The sequence below is a fragment of the Leucoraja erinacea genome, chromosome 8 (assembly GCF_028641065.1).
Source record: "Leucoraja erinacea ecotype New England chromosome 8, Leri_hhj_1, whole genome shotgun sequence".
NCBI classification, from domain to species: Eukaryota; Metazoa; Chordata; class Chondrichthyes; order Rajiformes; family Rajidae; genus Leucoraja; species Leucoraja erinaceus.
In genome coordinates, this window is record NC_073384.1 from 47,354,381 (window position 1) to 47,378,267 (window position 23,887).

The 23,887-nt window shown below is 39.7% G+C and overlaps 1 protein-coding gene across 1 annotated transcript in view; it reads left to right on the forward strand.

Annotated features, from left to right (window-relative positions):
* Positions 1-23,887, forward strand: part of epas1b (endothelial PAS domain protein 1b) — a 111,869-nt gene that overhangs the window by 55,281 nt on the left and 32,701 nt on the right. Inside the window, exons 2-6 of the mRNA XM_055639644.1 lie at positions 6,184-6,374; positions 17,361-17,506; positions 19,386-19,470; positions 20,677-20,795; positions 22,542-22,744. Coding sequence (XP_055495619.1) covers positions 6,184-6,374; positions 17,361-17,506; positions 19,386-19,470; positions 20,677-20,795; positions 22,542-22,744 — 744 coding nt within the window. The remainder of the gene's footprint in view (positions 1-6,183; positions 6,375-17,360; positions 17,507-19,385; positions 19,471-20,676; positions 20,796-22,541; positions 22,745-23,887) is intronic.

Below are 23,887 nucleotides of genomic sequence, written 5' to 3' on the forward strand. Positions count from 1 at the left end.
GTACGTTGATCGAGCATTTATGCACATATAGTAAGTGTTTATCCCAGCACTCTTTTGAAATTTTTATAGCTAGTTTTTGTTCCCAGTCTCTTCTAATACAATTCGGTTGTAGGTATTTCTATATTTAAAATAATGTTGTATAAGTATGATATTAGATTTGCTGATTCAGCCTTTGTCTTCATGGCTTCATCCAATAAGTCTGGGGACATGTTATGATAGTCTTTTGTGTATTTTTTCAGATAGTCACGGATTTGAAGATATTTAAAATATTGATTATTTTTCAAATTATATTTCAGTTGTAATTGTTGAAATGATAATAATTTTCCTAATTCATACAAGTCTCCGAGCGACAATTTTAAAAGCACTTTAGATTTGTCTTCTTACACATTTCATGGGGAGATGAAATGGCAGGGTGTTAATCCGCTGTATCACTCAATTTCTCTGGGGTTTTTTTAGTGTTTATATTCTTCTTAATGTGTGGTTTGTGGTTCACTTTCAAACGGCAGCAATATTATTGGGTGTGTCTAAAAGCTGTTCCTGCAATGCAAAGATTACCAATTATACAAGTCGGCGTTTATAATGCTGTGTCACCTACAAGTTCATTATTGTTACGACAGTAAAAAATAACATTTCAATGAGTAACCTTTAGCTTTGGATATTGTACTCAATGTGTAAATAGATTTGAATCTGATGAAAACTTAGGGTTAATTGTGTGTGTGTGTGTGTAAATTGTATTTTATTTTTTGGGCGTGAATATTAATTCCTAAATATCAAGTAATTTGTGCAAGAAAAATGTTTAAATTTATATTCAGGGATCTTCCAGGAGTATTTCTTCTAATTCAAGGCAAAATACTGCCTGTTGCTGGAAATTTGAAATTTTTACAATAACATGTCAGGCAGGACAGAGGAAGGAGAAACTGATTAACATTTTGGGTGTAAGTTTTTCTTCGGAGATGGGTCTTTAACCTGAAATGTTACTGCTGCTTTTCTCTCTTACATTTTGTGCCTGGCCTACTGACTATTGCAGCATTTTCTGTTTTAAATTAAGCAACACCATTAGGCGAATATAAAGTAGCACATTGCCTATTCCTCTGATTGGAAGTGCAATCCCCATAATATAGGTTGAGCAACACCAACTTTCTTTGGTGCAATGTGATTGATCTGGAGAGGTCAGTTTTGGTTTCTAATGTCCCCTTCTGCACATTTAACCCACACCTTCTGGTTTCACCAGGCTCGTGTGGGATATTTTGCCTGCCTGGTGGTGTCTGTCTAAATGGGCCTAGGGTGAAATGTTACCCTTGCTAAACAAAGGTGCATAATGCATGTGTGAGTCTGTTAATGACATTGTTCTTGATGAGTCGGCGCTTGGTGTTGTGAAATCAGCTGAGACGTAGCAGGCCATATATCTGTGATAGGAAGGTGATAGGGTGGGAGATATCGTACACTTCCCATTGTCAATTACCACAAGGAAATCCAGATGAAAGTATTCATACAGCAATTGAGGCAAGGATATAGTCACGATCACGAGAATTACTCAGTTCTTCTCTCTTGGAGAATATCTATTGTCTATTGCAGTAATTACGAGGAGGCAAATTTCCAGGTCTCCTTAAGTCATCAGTGATTGAAATCTTGTAGATACAAGGAACTTCAGATACTGGATGCAAAACAAAACAGTTCTAGAGTACCTCAGCAGGGCAGGCCATGGATAGGTGATATTTTGGATTTCGACTCATCTTTGAACTAAAATAGCTAATTTAATTTAAGTTTAAAACTAGCTCTTGTCTACTTCCAACTCCTCAGTTATGGATTATTTATACATTAAAGTTATACATTACAGTCACATTTTCCCATCACCCATTTCCACCATCTCTCCACGGAGATGCTTACTTTCATGAAGTAAAAAATTTGTGACATTCTTTTATGTGTAACCAATGTGTTTAGACTTTAGACTTTAGAGGTATAGCCTGGAAATAGGCTCTTCAGTCCACTGAATCCGTGCAGACCAGTGATCACCCCATTCATTAGCACTATCCGAAACACTAGGGACAATTTGCATTCTTACCGAAGCCAATTAACCTATAAACCTTTACGTCTTTGGGATGTGGGAGAAAACCAGAGCTCCTGGTGAAACCCCGCGTGGTCACAGGTCGAACGTGCCAGCTCCACACAGACAGCACCAATAGCCAGGATCGAACTTTGGTCCGTGGTGCTGTAAGGCATCAACGCTACTACTGTGCCACCCATTTGGTTCCACAATTCCACCATGTATAATACATGAAAAGAATGACTTCCCTCATAGTTAATGTCGACACAGGGAACTACAGATGCTGGTTTATAAAAACAGCACAAAGTGATGGTGTAACGCAGCAGGTCAGGCAGCAACTCTGGAGAACATTCAATGGTGATATTTCCAGTCAGGACCCTTCTTCAGACTGATTGTATTAGGGGAGTGAAAGCTAGCCTTGGTGGGGGGGGGGGGGGGGGGGGGGGGGGGTGGTGGTGGGGGGGGGGGGGGGGGTTATCATCAAGCCTGGCAAGTTCCAATCATAAAAACACCCTTGCCTATATCCACCTATCACTTGCTAGACTTTGGCCTGCCCCACCTCTCTTCCAGCTTTCTCCCCCCACTGCAATCAGGCTGAAGAAGGGTCCAACCTGAATCATTGCCTATCCATGTTCTCCATAGATACTGCCCATCCGCTGAATTACTCCAGCACTCTGTATCTTAATAGTGAACAGTTGTTATGGCTTTTGAAATTACATCATCTACATTCTCAAGATATGTCATATCTTTTGCCTCACTTTATTTTTTTTATTTTTGTGTCTAAATAAACAGAAATAAACTACTTTAATCTGAAGGAAATGATCTACAATGTTCTGAGTATTGATAATATGTTCATAGAGCTCAGTCGACAGGTTTCTAAAACCCTTGCTGAGATAATCACTAAGATTACCCAATCATATTAATGACAGAAGAGGCTTACAAAGTATTTTTCCTTATCTACCTAATAAATAAAGCCTGTTGGGGTTATTTATCCAGTAGCCTAGGCTTTTGGGAAGAAAGAGGCCATTAAGAAAATAAGACCGCAAGGCTAATCCAACTAATTAAGAAATACGTTTTCCTAGTTAATTGATATTTTTCAAAAACAAATTTTCTGTCAGTTTTAAATTGGTACCTTGGCAGTGGCTTTGTTTCCCTTTATCGCACTTGAAACTAAAGAGAAGTCTGCCTTGGGTGAGGCACCTTTCAAATTTGCAAGAATGTAATATTTTTGGGGGGTGAGGATTGGGTTTGGAGGCAAAAAGAGGGTTTAAAAATTGGATTCATTTGGGCATTTGGAATCAATGAAAGATTTTTGTTTCTGGTATTCAAGTAACATGTAAACCTTTGGGAGCAGAGCAGATCCACTGGTAATTTCAAGAGATGAGAAGCAAAGCTAGGTTTTGTAACCGGGGATCACACTGACAGCTGGTAGACAAAAGTGCTGGAGAAACTCAGCGGGTGCAGCAGCATCTATGGAGCGAAGGAAATAGGCAACGTTTCGTGCCGATGCTGTCCTTGGACGGGGGACTGCTCAAAAGAATGTCACTAATTTCCTGTTTCCCAGTATGACAATCAATGTCCATATCCACGGATTCGATATTTGTTGCCCAACAACATTTATGACATTGCAAGATGATCAAACAGACAATCCAATAGAAGTATCATCACCGTTTGCAAACTAGAAAATAAAAAGAACTAATTTAAGGTTAAATAAATGATGGAAGACAAAAATAAAGAATTGGATATACACATGGTTTAAGGTAAAAATAACATTTATATTTATATTATTTTTAAAACCATGGCATTTACAAACAAGCTGAGGGACTGATAATCCATGTAGACATTATTAGATTTTAGCTTTTATTCAAAGTAATTATTTTGTCAGGAAGCTGCTAACAGCGGTTGTAAACCATCAACAAGGTGTACCAATTTTGGTGCCTTCTGAAGAAGAAACACTGGGTTTATATATTTAAAAAAAGTACAGACCATATCACCACCAATTTAGTGATTTGATATCATGTATAAAAACTGCAATGGAGAACTTTGGGGAGAAGAGTACATCCTTGGCAACTGGACCTGCTTTTAACGTAAATGCTAGTTTAATGCGAGTTGGTAAATAGTAGATCATGTAAATGCCAGTTTTGCACAATAAAAACAGTGAGTACTGCCCTTTTTGCTGCTATTAAAAGTGGAAATCCTATACCAATGTGTTGCACTGAAGGCAAATCTGGGGGTATTAACATGTCATATTGATATTTAATACATTTTATATGAACCACTCATTAAATGTTATTTTTAGTAATAGCATCTGAGATACTTTTTTGAAACTGGATCTGATATTGAAAAAGTAATGGAACTAAAATAAAATTTGCTAAACTTCTTGGATGATTTATTTCTGAAAATTTGAGCTAGATTGTAATTTGCACAACCTTTGATTGTCCAGTCAAATCTTTGGCTGGATAAATTGTTTGTGGCATAGTTCCTTTAAATTCTTTGATCTGAGTTTAAATATGATTAGGAGCTATGCAACAATGTTCCTTTTTCTCTGGGCGTATTAACAAATAAACATATTTTGTTAGCTTCAGTTTTCTGATCTCCTGAAGACCCATGGCGTAATGGTTCAGCTGTAATTAGAACCTAATTGACACTCGCTAATCCATAAGGATGGCAGGTGTGGAGAATGCTCAATTAAGTGGAATTGTTTTTCTGAAGTTAAAGCATGTTTTTAGGGCAGTGTGTTCCTGTCTCCTGAGGGCTCTTGGAACTCTTGGAAATAGTAAACCTATAACATTCTCCAGCCATAAGTTAACATCTGATGAATATTAGCTTATCATGTAATGGTGGCGTAGCAGTTGAATTGCTGCCTTACAGTGCTTTCAGCACCAGAGACGAGGATTCAATCCTGATGATGGGTGCTCTCTGTATGGAGTTTGTATGCTCTCCTTGTGACTGCGTGGGTTTTCTCTGAATCTTCGGTTTCCTCCCATACTCCAAAGACGTACAGGTTTGGAGGTTAATGATCTTGGCATAAATTGTCCCTAGTGTGTGTTAGATAGTGTTAGTGTGCGGGGTTAGTGCTCGGTGTGGACTCGGTGGGCCAAAGGACCTGTTTACGCACTGTATCTCTAAAACTAAACCACACCTATTATCGGTGGAAACCAAAGGCTGTTGGTTGGAGCTGGAAACATTGAATACACTAATGTAAACTATGATTGTGTAAAGGGTTCAAGGACTCTATTGTGCATTGTGTTTCTTTATTTTATTGTATGGCTGTATGCAAAAACAAATTTCAGACCCCGCCCGGTCTGACAACAAAGTGCCATCGTATCGTATCTATGAGTAAGTTAAGACTAGACTTTAGAGATACAGCGTGGCAACAGGCCCTTCGGCCCACCAGGTTCGCGATGACCAACGATCACCCCATACATCAGCACTATCCTACAAACTGGGAAGCAATTTATAATCTTTACCAAAGCCAATTGACCTACAAACCTCGACATCTTTGTAGTGTGGGAGGAAACTGGAGCACCCAGAGAAAACCCACACGATCACACGGAGAATGTACAAACTCCGGACAGAAAGCACCCGTAGTCAGGATCGAACCTGGATCTCTGGCGCTGTAAGGTAGCAATTCTATCGCTGCACCACTGCGCTAATGGTGTAGAATTTTGCTTTTGCCTCCAATATGGTAATTAGACAAGACTGATTGCGTGTGTTTTGCAGAGCCCATCTGATTCTTTTTTTTCCCATTAACACTAGGCAAGGTGTTCAAAAGGTATGCAATCTGCCCAGTAGGAATGCTGCCTGGACTGTGGAGATGATAATTGTAATTCTGTACAATATAGTCGATTTTACAATCTTGTCGGAAAATGTCACAAATCTATTTTAATCCAATCATTGAGACATTTGCAGCCTCCCTTTTGAGTTACATGCTTGTCAAGTACAAATTGAACCACATGCTGAAACACCTGTAAGGAATTTTAACAAGTTTGCTTTTCGCATGGGGAGCTGACATTAATTTGAGGACCCCAGGTAGCTCAAGTCTCCGGCTGCCTGACGATTTAACTTGTGTGACCATGATGTAGAAATTTCCTGATGGAGGACCTTTGAATTTAAAACTTAACATTTTTCACTTTCAGAAGTAACTCTGAGAGGAGGAAGGAGAAGTCGAGAGATGCAGCAAGGTACAGAAGGAGCAAAGAGACTGAGGTGTTTTATGAGCTGGCTCACCATCTGCCACTGCCTCATAACATCAGTACACACCTGGACAAAGCTTCCATCATGCGCCTGACTATTAGTTTTCTACGGACTCGCAAGCTTTTGAACTCTGGTAAGCGTGACCTAAAATAAACGCAAGGTACGACATTAAATGTATGCCCTCCTCATGCTCAGCTAGTTCTTCACAGTAGAAGTTCCAGTTTAGAGGGAGCTGCTTTGTATTTGCACCAGTTTACACAGACTTGGTACTGTTGAGGAATTTATAAAAAATGGTTATTACAGGCCATCTGTGTGCAATGGGCCATTTTATGAAACTGTGCTGAGAATCCAGGCTATCACGAGTCACTGAGGATTTCAGTATCGCCCTGCATGAAGATAAGCCATTGAAATAAAGTCAGAAGACTGAGAGGATTCTCTTGAGATATGCTGTTGGACCTTTGCCAGGGTCTGGGTCCATTTCAGCAGATCATAATAAAGCCCAAATGTGGACATGCAGATTATTTTTGTGGGGATTAGCACACCTGAGAAAAGATGCAGAGGTCGGGGCTCAGGAAATTAAGATAGTTATATACCTATACTAGTGATTGGTATGCTTAAAGTTAACTCCCTTTGAAATACTACGCCACCTATCCATGTGCATCTGAGATAAAAAACAAAGTGCTGGAGTAACTCAATGGGCCAGCCAGCATCTCTCGAGAAAATGGATGGGTGACGTTTCTCGATGCTGCCTGACATGCCAAGTTACTCCAGCACTTTGTGTCTTTGCCAGCAGCAGATTTCTGTTCTTTCAGCTCACTGGGCAGAACACATAAGTAATTCCGCTAGTAATTGTCCCGATTACATGTGGCTGGATTGCAAGATTTCTCCTTGCTGCTGCTTATGTTGAAAACTAGTTAAATATTCCCACATGTAAAAAAATAAATAATAAGTTGCCTTCAACACTAAGTGTGAAAGCAGCTGAATAGGAGTTAAATAGGTGGTTATCAGCTCCTGTTGGTGTTATTAAAACCCTTTCCTCCAAAGTTGGTGTAGCAGCTTATAGCTGCGTTTGCATGGTGTTTTCGTTTTAAATGTTATTGTCATAGATCATGAGAAGGTTTGGCATGCAACCAATTGGTATTGGGGGTTTTTTTCTGTATTGAGCAGAATTAACCAAGATATTCATACTGAAGCAGGCCAGTAGTTAGTGTGATCCTGGCCTGCAGGTGATTTGTCCTTTTTGCACCTTCCTCCCTATGGGCCTCTAATTTGCACCTGCAGATTTGGATGTAGCTACAATCAATAAATTATCGTAAGGAGGATTAGTGCGACACAAAAGCCCCCAGCGTTTCAGTGCTCCAAGCTAACAGCCAGTTTTAACTTTCAAAAAAGTAAAATGGGATAAAGGTCTCATGGGCCTTTGCCAGTAGGATCAAGAGTTTTAGCTCAGTTGCCTCTTTCTTGTTTCTTTCCTTTCCCCTCCACCAACCGGGCTAAATTTCCTCTAATGATCTACTTGCCTAGGTATAAATTGGCATTGTCCTTTCGTTTATTTTCAATCTCCTCAGAGATTATGTTGTAAAGCCTACTGTCTCCGCCTCTTCCCTTCTGCTCCCTGCCACCCCCCCCCCCCCCCCCCCTACATCAGTCTGAAGAAGGGTCTCGACCCAAACCAGCATTTTTGTCTACCTTCGATTTTTTCAGCATCTGCAGTTCTTTCTTAAACATGTTGTGTTAAGCATGTTCCAGCATGCAGATGACAAATGGGATGTTGTTGGGAGGATGTGTGTATGTGTGTCCCTATTTGAGTTTAACTTGCTCATGTGATTAAGCACAATTATCATAATTCCTATCAACTAGAGACATTGTCCACCCAAATTCTCTTCCGGCTTCCCAAGGCTTACCTTTATCGAACCACAATGGGGCAAATGACTTCCTGATGTTATGATTTTTTTCTAAAATTCTATGACAATGACCAAGTATACTATGCCTACTTATTTGCATTTGGTTTAGTTCAGAGACACAGCATGGAAATGGGCCCTTCAACCCATTGAGTTCACGCTGACCAGCAATCATTAATACACTCGTACTATCCTACACACAAGGGACAATTTACAGAAGCCAATTAATAGACAATAGACAATAGGTGCAGGAGTTGGCCATTCGGCCCTTTGAGCCAGCACCGCCATTCAATATGATCAAGGCTGATCATCCCCAATCAGTACCCCGTTCTTGCCTTCTCTCCATATCCCCTGACTCTGCTATTTTTAAGAGACCTATCTCGATCTCTCTCGAAAGCGTCCAGAGAACCTGCCTCCACCAACCTCTGAGGCAGAGAATTCCACAGACTCACCACTCTCTGTGAGAAAAAGTGTTTCCTTGTCTTCTTTCTAAATGGCTTACTCCTTATTCTTAACTGTGGCCCCTGGTTCTGGACTCCCCCAACATTGGGAACATGTTTCCTTAACCAACAAGCCTGCACGTCTTTGGAATGTGGGAGGAAACTGAAGCACGTGGAGGAAACGGGGAAAACGTACAAACTCTGTACAGACAGCACCCCTAGTCAGGATTGAATGTGGGTGTCTGGGGCTATAAGGCACCAACTTTACCACTGCGCCACTGTGTGTCCATTTAAGGATTAAATTATTGTATGGCAGCAATTCATTAGGTAGAAATTGCCGTTTTCTGTAGCTAGTTATTATATCATCTATTTATTTATTTATTTATTTATACAAATATTCTTGGATTTATGCAGGGACAGTTTTTTTGCCAAAAGATACTATTTAATATAGAGGTAGGGTGGAAATAGGCCCATCAGCCTGCCTAGTCCACGCCGAGCAATAATTACCCATGCATTAGTTTAGTTTAGAGATACAGAATGGGAAAAAGACCCTTCAGCCCTTCGAGTCCGTGCCAACTAGTGATTCCCACATACTAACACTATCCTACACACACTAGGGACAATTTGCAATTTTACCAAGCCAATTTGCCTACATATCTGTACACCTTTGGAGTGTGGGAGGAAACCGGGACACCCAGTTCTAGTTGTGAAGGAAGGAAGAATGGTCTCGACCCGAAACATCACCCATTCCTTCTATCAGGAGATGCTGTCTGTCCTGCTGAGTTACTCCAGCATTTTGTGTGTACCCAGTGCTAGTTCATAGTTCACCCAAGCATAGTTCTATCCTACACACTAGCGATAATTTACAGAACCTACAAATTTATGTCTTTGGAGTATGGGAGGAAACCGGAGCACCCAGAGTAAACCCGTGTGCTCACAGGGAAAACATGCAAACTCCCTACAAACAGCACCTGTAGTCACGATTGAACCCGGTTCTGTGGTGCTATATGGCAGCAACTCTACCCCTGCGCCACTGTGCCGTGCCTTACAGCCTGATTGTGCCTCCTTAAGACAGAATATTGAGGGAGATAGTCCCCAAACGTTATGAAAATTAATTTTCAATACTGAACTTTATAAAGAAGTATGCTGCCTTTTTTCATTACTTTCTTCTGATTGTTGACGTGCTGAAGTCCAAATTCTGCATGTTTTAACCAAGTAATCGTTAAACGCTAGCATTGCGTAATTGTTGGCAAACTCTTTATCTGGTAGTGGTGGAGGGTTACCTTAGATCATAGCAAAGTGCAATTGTTTCCTCTGTACATTTGATTTTCAGTTTTTAGCTGGAGACTTTGGACTGCAGTTGTGCATTACCTGGCTGCTTATATTCCGCTCATGCGTAGCATTGATAGATTAGAATACTACTGAATTTGAAAAGTGTCAATTTGTGGTAGATGGCACTTTTGCTTTTTGGGGTTTGATTCCACACTGAAGCACAAACATTTTGGAAAACAGAAGATGTTGTTTCAAACTCGTCTATGCTAGTTGGTTTGATCCAACGTAGAATATGTGGAGGGAAGAAATTCAATGTGAGGAACTGTGGCTCTTGATTTGGGGACTAGATTGAGATTAATATCACAGGAAATCAACTGGAACAATGGTTTTATAATGCTTCCATTTCCAACACAAAAGGTACATGATGTAACTGGAAAATGAAGAATTGATTTAACATGCCTACGCTATAAAGTTCTTACAAAAAATGTTTGTTACTGTTTTGATTTCCTACTCTCCTAAATGTTATTCTTATCCTATTTGGACTAAAAATAGTATTTCCTTTACCTCAGATTAGCTGTTTTTTTTCTTTGATAAGTGATGGTAAAGGTAACAATTAAGGTCAAATATAGTTAGATTAACAATGATCCAAAGGTTAGAAATGTTGATCATGTGAAAATTTCAAGATAACAACAGCATGAAGTCATCTTTTACATGAATCAAATTCTTAGATGTGTAAAAACATCAGCAAAGAGCAGGACATGTTTCTGTTCATCCCTCAGCCACATGCTCTAGATCTCTCCCTCCCCCCACCCAATGCTAACTCACCATCACTCATGATTTGGCCAATAAACAATTTATCAATGGCATTGGACTTGTACTAAGTCACACAGTCAGTCATAGGTGTAAAGAGAGTAGAACAGTGGGCTAAACATGCTTTGCTATAGATGTCAAAGGCCAAATGCACCAAAAGTAAAGAAAACAAAACTGAAAAGAATTTTTCTATGACAGTCATTCTATTGTTATTTTGTTATCATGGCAATGTCACCGGCTAGAACAAGTAAAACCAGGTATCACTGTCAAAAAACAGGCATGTGCTGCGGGTTGAATGCATTGCTGCAATGGAAGGAAACATAACTTTGTGAATCTAATCAAATTATTTTAGGCTATAGATAATAGGTGCTGGAGTAGGCCTTCAAGCCATTCAATGTGAACATGGCTGATCATCCACAATCAGTACCCCGTTCCTGCCTTCTTCCCATATCCCCTGACTCCACTGTCTTTTAGAGCCCCATCTAGCTCTCTCTTGAAAGAATCCAGAGAACCGGCCTCCACCGCCCACTGAGGCAGAGAATTCCACAGACTCACAACTCTCTGTCTTCGTTCTAAATGGTTTACCCCTTATTCTTAAACTGTGGCCCCGGTTCTGGACTCCCCCAACATCGGGAACATGTTTCCTGCCTCTCGCATGTCCAAACCCTTAATAATCTTTTGTTTCAATAAGATACCCTCTCATCCTTCTAAATTCCAGAGTATACAAGCCCAGCTGCTCCATTCTCTCAGCATATGACATCCCGAGAATTAACCTTGTGAACCTACGCTGCATTCCCTCAATAGCAAGAATGTCCTTCCTCAAATTTGGAGACCAAAACTGCACACAATACTCCAGGTGTGGTCTCACTAGGGCCCTATACAATTGCAGGAGGACCTCTTTGCTCCTATACTCAACTCCTCTTGTTATGAAAGCGAATGAACATGTCATTCGCTTTCTTCATTGCCTGCTGTACCTGTAAAGCTTACTTTCATTGACTGATGAACAAGGACCCCCCAGATCCCGTTGTACTTTCCCTTTTCCCAACTTGATGCCATTTAGAGAGTAATCTGCCTTCCTGTTTTTGCTATCAAAGTGGATAACCTCACATTTCTCCACATTAAACTTCATCTGCCATGCATCTGCCCACTCCCCCAACCTGTCCAAGTCAACTTACATTCTCATAGCATCCTCCTCACAGTTCACACTGCCACCCAGCTTTGTGTCATCTGCAAATTTGCTAATGTTACTTTAAATCCCTTCATCTAAATCATTGATGTATATTGTAAATAGCTGTGGTCCCAGCACCGAGCCTTGCGGTACCCAACTAGTCACTGCCTGCCTTTCAGAAAGGCACCCGTTAATCCTTATTATTTGTTTCCAGTCTTCCAACCAATTTTCTATCCATGTCAGCACTCTACCCCCAATACCATGTGCCCTAATTTTGCCCACTAATCTCCTATGTGAGATTTATCAAATGCTTTCTGAAAGTCCAGGTACATGACATATACTGGCTCTCCCTTGTCCATTTTCCTAGTTACATCCTCAAAAAATTCCAGAAGATTAGTCGAGCATGATTTTCCCTTCGTAAATCCATGCTGACTCAACCGATCCAAATGTGCGGCTATTTCATCTTTTATGATTTACTCCAGCATCTTCCCCACCACCGACGTCAGGCTAACTGGTCTTTAATTCCCTGTTTTCTCTCTCCTGCCTTTCTTAAAATGTGGGATAACATTAGCTACCCACCAATTCACAGGAACTGATCCTGAATCTATTAAACATTGGAAAATGATCACCAATGCATTCATAGTTTCTAGAGCCATTTCCTTAAATACCCTGGGATGCAGACCATCAGGCCCTGGGGATTTATCAGCCTTCAGTCCCCCCCAACAGCATTTCCTACCTAATGTGGATTTCCTTCAGTTCCTTCGTCACCTCAGATCCTCTGGCCACCAGTACATCAGGAAGATTGTTTGTGTCCACTTTAGTGAAGATGGATCCAAAGTATCTGTTCAACTCATCTGCCATTTGCTTTTTCCCCGTAATAAATTCACCTTTTTCAGTCTTTATGAGTCCAACTTTGGTCTTAACTATTTTTTTCCTATTCACACACCTTTAACTCATCAGATTCTTTGGAATTGGAACAAAACCGATATAAAACCACATAATTTTGTTCTGTTTATTCCCTGCAATGTTTGCTTTTCTCTTACCATAAATTAATTTTAGGACAGGCAATCTGCCAGTAGGACTGGTAATAATTACTACAAAGTGTGGGAAGAGCTACTTCATGGAAAGCCTTTTTATTTTACTTTTCACAGGCCTTTAAATATGAAAATGATGACAGTACTTCATAGGGATTTAAAAAGGATATGATCTGCTCATGGTTGGAAGTAAGAGGGGTAGTAATGGATTAAACCTTGATCACTCATAACAAAAATAATTGAATCACTTTTTAAAGCGTTTCTTCGATTGAGCATGGAAGAGCATTTCACTGAAGGTGACGTACTTCAATAATGGCAGTTAAAGGACCCTCTCAACTCTCAGTACCTCACTGTCACATGCGTTTAGCCTATCTGTTTTCAAACTGCCTATTTTTAACGCAGACTTGGTGTAAACAAAGTTTAAAAGTCAAAGCCCACTGATTTGTTTTGGAAAAGGAAGCACTGCCAGAGGAGGTAGTTGAGGCTAGAGACAATAGACAATAGGTGCAGGAGTAGGCTGGAGATCATTTGTGGCTAATTTCACATTTAAATCTTCTGATCTATAAAATTTCATAAAGACATTTTAAGTTGTATAATGTAGTGTAATAAAAACATAATCCACTAAACAGTCAAAGTTTAATTTTGTTTGGGAGATGTGGGTGTCACTGCATACAGTACGGTAACATAATGTATCTAAAGCATCTAAACTAGTCCGACCTGCCTGCTTTTGACACACATCCCTCTAAACTTGTCCTATCCAAGTAGCTGTCTAAATGTTTCTTAAACGTTGCAGTAATCCTTGCCTCAACTACCTCCTCTAGCAGCTTGTTCTATACACCAACCACTCTGTGTAAAAAAAGTTCAAGTGTAGCATTTAAAAGGGAAATTGATAATTATCCAAAAAGAGAGAATTTGCTAAATTTTGGGGACATGAGTTTCTTCTTATTGAGTCCACACACAAGATTAGAAGTTGTTCAGCCAGAGCTGAACACAATTCTCGGCATCTGCATACAATGGTGTCTGTCTTGTTGCTTCATGTGCATGGTGGTGAAAGATTGGTGGAAACAGGGCCGTGACGTGAATGCTCTTTCCTTGAAATGATGAGGAAATGGGACTAGCCAGATTGGTCTTGCAGTGCTAGTCTGGATCAGATGGGTAGAATGTCCTCTTTCCATGCTGTAATCATTGTGTAACTGCTTTGATCATTTGTGATCTGAGAACTTTTCAACTTCAATGAGTTTGGAAGAACGTAGATCCCATAAAAGGAAGTATTAACAATAAATAATTGTTAAAACAAGATTGTTCCTTGAAGCTTGTCATTTTAAAGGAAACTGGTGGGGGAGGTGAGGGACATCCATGCAAAAGTGCTTCAAAACTAAAGTACTGTCACATCCTGTGCAGACAATTAGTCTGTTTATAGCTCTATTTTTGAAGGAAAGTTATTATTCAAAATGAATGAAAGTTCCAGTGTACTTTGAAGTCCAAAATACATTTGCTTCCTCTAGCAACCAATCAATAAGTGCTTCAATGGAATGCTACCTCTTTAACTTTTTAAGAAATGCAGGGTGGCACAGTGACATAGTGGTGGTGTTGCTGCCTTACTATGCCAGAGACCATCTGTAATACTTCTGGTTTGCTGTGGCTATCTTTTTCAAGGAGGGGTGTATAAAATGCTTGTAACAGTTATCCTAAGTAGCAAGTCTAGCATTGTTGGCTGAAATGAAGTAAACTTGAGCATAGAAATTACTTTATTCCTTCATTAACTCACTGACCTATTCGACTGGACTGGATAAGATAATCCTGTTATGTTGCAACATCCCCATCACCACCACCTATGTGATGTTGGATGCCTGGAATGTAGTTGAAGTATTAAAGGATAACTTATTTTGGAAGTTTTCCTTTACTTTCTTCTCAGACAGTACCCATGCTCTAAAATAGGTGGTGGAAATGGATTAAAGAATAGAAGAGTGTTCCCTTTGAATATATATTTATTTTCAGACTGTGCAACTACTCAGTTTTATTCTTGTTTCTCAGTCTCATAATGGCTTATTTGATTTTCATTGGCACAATTTTGATCCTCGTGTTGATAAACAGCAATAAAAGGTTTCAAAGGTGATGGAAAGACTGGAGGAAAGACTAGGCGCTGAGAGCTCTCTTATAGCTGCATTAAGGAGGCAATTAAACACACCTGAGCAATTACAAACACCTGTGATGCCATGTGTCCCAAACATTATGGTGCCCTGAAATGGGGGGACACAGTTTCAGTGTACTTTGAAGTCCAAAATACATTTGCTTCCTCTAGCAACCAATCTATGTGCAATCAATATAAACACAGCTGTAATTTCTACATGGTGAAACCAAAATGTATAAAAATACCCTATTATAAAATCGACATGTTTTTTTTTAAATTACAAATCTCAAATTGTGGAGTACAGAGGCAAATAAATAAATGATGGGTCTTTGTCCCAAACATTATGGAGGGCACTGTATTCTGCATTGATATATTTACAATATCCCTGTGCAAAAGTAACATTGAGTGAGGGAGAACATTATTTTTAAAAACAATGCATACTTGTAATTTTTCATTCGCATGAAGATTCGTTCCAACTTTCAAAAGCATTCTTTCAACTGCATTGTGCTGAATCTTTACATCTCACTGAGAATTCAAAACAAATACTACTTGTTCACAGTCAAAAGGTCAGAGAGATGTAGACTGCTGAGAAGCAGGATAAATTCAGTTTTATTCAGAATAAGCCAGCATCCCAAAGAAAGCCAGCATCCCAATGATTATCAATTGATTATCTCCTGTCAGTAGCACTGAAGGATTTGAGATTAAACAATAACATTCTTGTGCTAAATTTCATTTGATTTTTGTAAATGTCACTATTTTCATTAAAATAAATGAGATATTAAAAATGTAGCTATTTCTCCTGCTCCTGACCCGAAACGTCGCCTATCGCTTTTTCTCCAGAGATGCTGTCTGAACCGCTGAGTCACTCTGGCATTTTGTATCTATCTTAGCGATTTCTCCTGATGGTTCATAGGTAGCATTTCGATAATACCCAATTCATGGGAACTGTTGAAATAAAAACGTTACAAGTTCAGAAATTAACCTATGACAATTCTGTCTCGCCCCATAGCAATGATAATTTAAGTACATTTAATATTATCACCAGCCACTATACAATTTGTTATTTTTGGTGGTGTCCTTCAATATCAAGATCGAGTCTCCACACTGGTAATTTCTGATCTCAGCCAGTATTGACCAGCAAAAGAGTATGTCAATACCAGTTGTATCTTACGGGCTGGTGTCACATGAACTTGGAAAATGAGATCAAAAGTAATTGGCAAATTACTTCTCAAAGCATCTTCACTGTTGAGATAGCGCTGAATTGTTTGGTTGTCGAGACTCCGTCATTCAGCGTTTATCTCCTGTGTTGCCGTCTTATTGGGGAACATCTGCTTGCACGTTCTTTAGTTAAAATACAATTTTATGATCAAAGATTAGGACACGCCTCAAATTTTTTTTTGCTGTTCTTGGGAATCAATAATATCAGTTAATATTGCATTTGGATCATCTCAGAGTAGAACCTGCCAAAACAGTGAAAGCAAGTTATCTGAAATTGTTGATTTCAATATTGACTCCCAAATGCTGCAATATATTGCCCAGACGGTACATGTTGGCTGATATCTGGTGGAACACCTGTAATTCTATTAAAAGGGAGCCTGGTGGTTTTTATTAAAAGTGACTCTGCTAAAGAAAACAGTCAGTTTTGAATCTGTAGTGAATCCTTACAATAGCAAGTGATAGCAGGACATGCTGATCAGCATTTGCAAGCAAAGTACAAACATGAATGAAGGATATCCACAGAGAGCAATTTAATGCAGGCCCTATTCTTACTTACTTACTGCCTATTATGCCTCCTGGCATGTAGAGCAGCAACGAAGGTCCTCCACTCCTTGTTGATTCCTTCAGTTGCTGTTTCCGTAACATATTTGTTTTACAAGACAGGGTTGTTAGCCCTGTGCTCAATCTCCAACCTGGAGGACCAGTGGATTGCTCTTCATCTCGCCTCTACCCTACCCTTCGATTGTCCAGCATGGGAGACCCTAACAGGAGTCAAATCTCCCGCTGGCATAGCTCTAGGGGTCACTGAGACACACAAGCTCCCCGACCATGACAAGGTTGCAATCCAACGGGGAGAGGCCCTATTCATGTACCAAGGATTTTAAATCACACTGTGGATAGCAGTGCAGTCGATAGAACACTGGTTCTCCTCTCTAACTTTCAAAATTAAATGAGGTACGCTCTAACCAATTTGGTGTCAGGCAAGGATAAAGGTTTTCTGTGACTTGTATGGTGGGTAAATATTTTAAAAACGGTCTTGAACAATACGCTAGTTGAAAATCAAGGGGAGATGTGCAGGGCAAGTTTTTTTTTTTTTTTACATAGTGGGTGCCTGGAATATTTCACATTCAGACTCGTTATTACAGGAACACCAGCGAATGATACTGAAACAGAGAAGCAGATGGATTCTTTTTACCTTAAAGCCCTGGAAGGATTTATCATGATGGTCACACAGGATGGAGACATCATTTTCTTGTCGGAAAACACAAGCAAGTACATGGGTTTAACACAGGTGAGTTCAAACATAGTTCATAATTTTAAAAAAGCTTATGTTTTATACATTTTTTTTAAAGAATATTTGTGTATTCTTAAATTAAGTTTGGTGAAGTTCAACTACAGTATAGTCATAATACTACACTGTCTACCTAGTCATTGAGCTATGTAGCACATAAACAGGCCTCTTGGACCAACTTGTTATACAAATTGCCTGCCCGAGCTAATCCCACTTGCCTGTGCCTAACCCATTTCCTTCCAAACCATTTCTATCCATATAACTGTTCATGTGTCTTCTAAATGTCATGATAGTAAATAATGTTGCCATTGGCACAAATGCGAAACAGAAGGCTGCCAAGCAAAGGTTTGGTTAAAAACAGAAAAAAAGCTTGTTAAAATCATCTAGCTAATTTAATTTGTTTCTGATTTGAGAGACAAATTTTGTTTTAAAAATCACCCCCCACACGACATAATATATTTTAATTAAAAACAGCAACAGACTGGTGTTGGTAACATATTTTAGAAGGTTAAGCACACGTTTTAAGAATGTGGTTTTCAAAATGCAGGTTGTATAGATAAAATAGACCTATTATATTTGTTTATGCATGTGATAATAAAATATAGTGTTATACCTCTGGTAACCCTTAGGGGGAATGGAATGAATGTTGTTTGGAAAAATAATGTGGTAGAAATTGGCAATTTCGGGAATGCACAAGGGACCTGTGTGTATCTTTAACACACCTCACTCTGGTTTCAATAAAGCTGAAATTAACCAAACTTTATACAATAACAATCAATAGTAAAAAACAAATTCATGACCAATTTGGAACCACAGATTCAGTTGAATAGCACAGAAACACGGAATTTCAGAGCCCCAGCCACAGGCGGCAAATTTGACCTACCTATTGGCCACAGAAGTCCTGATGCAGTTGGGATCGGTCACCTCACCTGACTTAGGAGCCACATTTTTGGGAGAACTTCCAGGGGGGATTTCAAGTACATCTCTTGTAATTCTGAATGGATTAAAGAAGGTGCCAGACCATCAGTTGCCGGAAAATCGGTGGTAGACCTGTAGTAACAAAGGGAATGTAAGATCACCGGTACCCTTGCATTAACCAAGTTCTACTTCCTTCTATTGTGCTTTTACATTCATACCAATTTCTGGGGGAAGACAGTAAAACACATATCTACCAAGCTAAGAGACTCAAACTCATCTCCAGGTGTCTCCAGTACACACTGACATTCTGTCACACACAGGATTCTGATGAGTTGATATATATTGGTATTAAAAATTCACCAGCAGGACATTATCCTAGATTGGTCTTGTCACAGGCAGTGCCGATATAGTAGAAAGACCTTACAAAGAAGTGGCTTCCCTTGTTGCAGTTATGAATGAGAACTTGATCTGAGCTTATCCAGCTTCATCCCTTGAGCTCTGTTCGAGGTATCGTGGAAACCATTTCCATGCTGATCTATGAAAGTGGATCAGAGGTATACCTTGAAGTAACTCTGTCCATGGGAATGAGGTCAATGTAGAACATGTACCATTGCAAGGATACAAAATGTCACAAGAGAAGTAGATGTATCATTTGCTGGACACAACATTATTGAACACTCATAGAGCAAATTCTTCCCAAAGGTCAGGAAGACAAATAATGAAGGTGATTATGTGCTAGCAAAGTGGATCTACTCAATGAAGTATATGAGTGCAAGGATATTTCTAAGCAGCACTGTATGGACACAACATTTTACAATATAGAAAACGCAAGAATAACTAATTCTTCAATATAAATCATTTGAGTGAAAGTGCTTTGGCAGTGTAATTTACAAGTTTATTGATGTCATTTAAATAAATGTTTGTTTTGCATTACCTATCTCGATTTTTTTTTTTGCAATAGGTTGAGTTGACTGGACATAGTATTTTTGATTTCACCCATCCATGTGATCATGAGGAGATAAGAGAAAATCTGGCTGTCAAAAATGGTAAAATACTTGTAACATGCTTATTTCTTCCTTAACACGTTTATATTCTGCACTCTATTTCCTTGTACTTTTTGCGCTACCTTTTATATGGTTAGATTGGAAACATGTATGGATGGTTTACGTGGACAGGACACAAAATAAAGTTTTCATACTTGAAACCAACACTATCAATACCAATTCTTCTTAACTGACAATAATTGTATGTTCTTCGCAGCCCCTTGGACTACAGAGTTGAGAGAACGGTCACATCTCATGCTGATGACACTCTTGTGCTGTGCATCTGTAAGAATAGTACAGTAATACAAAACCCTGATATTGACCCTTCCCTTTGTGGAAAGCACCATATTTCATCAAATATCCCAGATGAAAACATAAAACAATATCTGCCACCCATAATCTTCTGGCCATCTAGTATGCACTTAATGTTTTGATTTTGATGTTCCAATTTAATTCTGTGGCACTTAAAAAAAACATATGTTTTAGTTGCTGTTATACACCTTGATACCTTTCCAATGTCAAAAGGGTCTCCAAGCTGAAACATTAAATCTGTTCCGTTTTCCACAGATGAAGCCAGATCTGATGAGTGTTTTCAGCACTTTATATTTTTCTTTTTTCTCAGTGAATTCCATTCCACTTTGCTCAGACAGAAGTGCGGCCTTGAAATGAGAATCCCTTGCTGTAGCACTTCTGATGAAAAGCAGTATATTTCCTTTTAACGGTGTCAAATGGACATTTTCTGTGCCATGGTGCAATGATTCTATAAAACCATATGGCTCTGATTCTGCAAATTCCCTCTAGATTTTTTTTTGAAGTTCCAGCCTCATTCAGCATCATCTTATGCTGGTGCCTCTGAATCAATTATAAAAATTACTTGAATTGCTAACCTCAGCTAAATTTCAGTTGAGTGCAGAAACAATTACAATTTCAAGGGCTGAGGTCTGTTTGTGTTATCTACTTCTGCGTTAGAGAATCACAGCTAAACCAGGCCACTTGACAGGAAACTGTTCGATACCTTCAATCACATGAGGTTAAAATAAGGAAAAACCACAACCTGTTCAATCTAATTTTGTTTGTTTTTTTAACATATTTTCAACTTTTGAAGGTAGGGAATAGTAATAAATGAGAAGGTTTTTGAAGGGGGGTTTGAAAGCAATTTTGAAAATAAATACATTGATGGCTGTCTATTTTTGTCTTGTTAACTCGTAGCCCCAGGCTTTGGAAGGAAACACAGAGATATGAACATAGAACGTGACTTCTTCATGCGAATGAAATGTACAGTGACAAACCGCGGACGAACCGTCAACCTCAAGTCTGCCACCTGGAAGGTGAGAATACGGAAGTGAATTGCATTTGGTGGTATTCTCACTGTTTTGGAGTCAAAAGTTCATTGCTTGAGAAAGAGAATTTTTACAGTCATTTGGGTTTTTATAAATTGCCGTTTTGTCAAATTGAAAGTAACGAGTTTAGGATTTGAGTGGAACTGTTGATGAATGAACAGCACCATTAGAAAGAAGAGGAGAAAAGTATTCAAAGCCCAGGAGCCAAAAAAGTGATTGATCCGTGCCAAGAACAGATTGACCTGGGATACTCCCAATGTTGGGTTCTCGCAGCTTATTTACAGGAGAGACTCAAAACATGGATATCCGCTGGGGGTCTCTGAGGAGGTGGGAGGATGCTATGAATTTTGGGTCACAACATTACTACTGGTATCTCTTGATTTTTTTTTTATTAGAGGATGGATTTTGAGAGAGAATGGGCTGGGAATCAGGGGAACTGAGATGGTGCCCGAGTTTTGAGAATTGGTAGTAATTCTACATTCAGTGGGTAATTTCTTCCCAACTCAACCAGTTGGTCGTGGACTGCAAGGATAGTTTAAAGATCTCTGGAGACTCCTTTCTTGAGAGTTTTAAAAGGAATTGATGATGAATTCATCCTCTCAAGTTATGATGCGGTTAATCTGGGTCCTGTTGACAGCCTTGGGAGTGGGAGTCAGTGCTTGATGATGGGGATGGGTTGGTAGGTTGGGAAGTGGTCAACCCTTTTGTTAATGCAGGGCGTCCGCATGCTCCCAATGAATGTGGGTTGTCATTCCAAATGCTCCTCCATTTGAGTATGGGCCAGGGAATCACTCAAGTCAGTATGGAATTCTATACATTTTCAAGGCAGTTTAAAGAACTAAACTTGAATCAGTTCCTCTGCCATACCAGGACAAAGCTCACAAGTGTGTTGGGGATATGAACAACATGACCTGCTCATTGCAGCTAAGGGTGACCGGTGCTATAGTGTCTGAGATGTTAGGCTGAAGGTAGATGCTGATATCCATTTTGTGTAAGAAGGAACTGGAGATGCTGGTTTGAACCGAAGATAGACACAAAAAGCTGGAGTAACTCAGTGGGACAGGCAGTATCTCTGGAGAGAAGGAATGGGTGATGTTTCGGGTCGAGAACCTTTTATCAGACCTGATATCGGTTTTGTTTATCCTGCCAGATTTGGAGATTGTCTGGAGATGACATGAGTGGTATTGCTACAGTATTTTATGGTGACTGCTCTAGGTAGCCAGTGACTCAGAAGACTATAGAGGGCAGGGATCACTGCTACTTAGTAGATGGCGAGCTTTATACCAGGATTGGGGCTTGATCTTCAAACCCGCTTCTACTCAGGTTACAGAAGGTTGTGCTCCAAAATGAAAAGATGCTGAATTTCATCATCAATATCAGCCTTCATTTGGAGGTACCATCCAACATAAGGGAAATAGTTCATGTCTTCTAAGGTCTCAATTATAAGACCATGTGCTTGAGTGAATGTGTTGATAACATTTTGCACCAACGCGGGAATTGAATTTGTTGATCAATTATTGCACACGTCCATTTGTTAAATTGGAGGAATAAGCAACTGTTTGAGTTTTGTGTCCGGGGATATGGGGAGAAGGCAGGAACGGGATACTGATTGCGGATGATCACCCATGATCACATTGAATGGCGATGCTGGCTCGAAGGGCCGAATGGCCTCTCCTGCACCTATTTTTCTATGTTTCTCATCAGATTAATGTTTTCTGTTTTGCCTTGTTCCAGGTGATACACTGCACAGGTCACATCAAAATATACAATGCCTGCCAGGCCCGCACACTGTGTGGGTACAAGGAGCCTCCTCTGAATTGTTTGATCATGATGTGTGAGGTAATTCAACATCCATCCAACATTGAGGTTCCACTGGACTGCAAAACATTCTTGAGTCGCCACAGCATGGACATGAAATTTACCTACTGTGATGAGAGGTACAGTGAATTTTAAATGGCAAAATCAAATCTCTAATTGTCCTCAAATTCTTCATATTATTTAATGTTCTTATAGATGAGTTTATGGAGAAACACAAATTAATTAATTGAACAAAGAAATCGAAAAATGGAAGCAATGGGGTGATATTTCTTCCTTGCCTCCAGTAAGCATAACAATGGATCTACTGTTAGCTTCAGGCTAGTGCCCAGATCCTTCACAAATATAAGGTGCACGGCACGTTTAAAGCTGGAAAAAAAAGCACGGACAACCCATGTTAGAATCAGCTGTGTTCACATTTTGCCAAAAAAAACCGCAATGTTGGCCGAAGCCTAAACACATCCCAGATCAAAAGTCGTAAGGTGTTTTGTACCAGTGAAAGTCTAAATAAAATGAATTTGTGCAACCTTAATATGTCATTTTCACAGTATAAAACTGACCCGTATTTTGGTTCCAAATATGCAACTATTCAAAGCATCGCATGTTGGTTAGTGTGGCAATTTTTGTTTAAATGCCAATTGGAAACAGTCGGGTAACATCCAACCTTGAGGCTCATTGGTAGTCATAGAGAGACAGGGGAAACAGGCCGTTTTGATCCACCAAGTCTTTGCCTATCTTCAACCACCTATTTACACTAATCCTACATTAATCCCATTTTACAATTTTACAAACTACGTTAATCCCTTTTTATATTTCCATCAATTTACCAAAGATTCCCCCACTATTTAAACACCAGTGGCCAGTTAACCCACCAACAGCACATCTTTGGTACCTGGGAGGAAATTTGAGCACTGGACATCAGTGCAGTCACAGTGCAGACTACACACAGGCAGCACTCAGTCAGGATTGAATCCGGGTCCCTGGCTCTGCTATAGGGAAACTTGTCCAAGGACAGATGCACAGCATCCTCACATTAGCTTCGTCCTTATCATTGAACCACATTGAGTCATTATATTTGGAGGGTAGATCTAAATTAAGCTAAAAGTTAAACCCTGTCCATTCCAATTTTAGAACCATTTTAACAATGTGATACATGCTATTTATTGCCAATCAACCTTAAGCATGGAGACATACAGCATATAAACAGGCCCTTCAGCCCAACTTGCCCCTGCTGACCAATGTGCCCCATCTACACTAATCCCGCC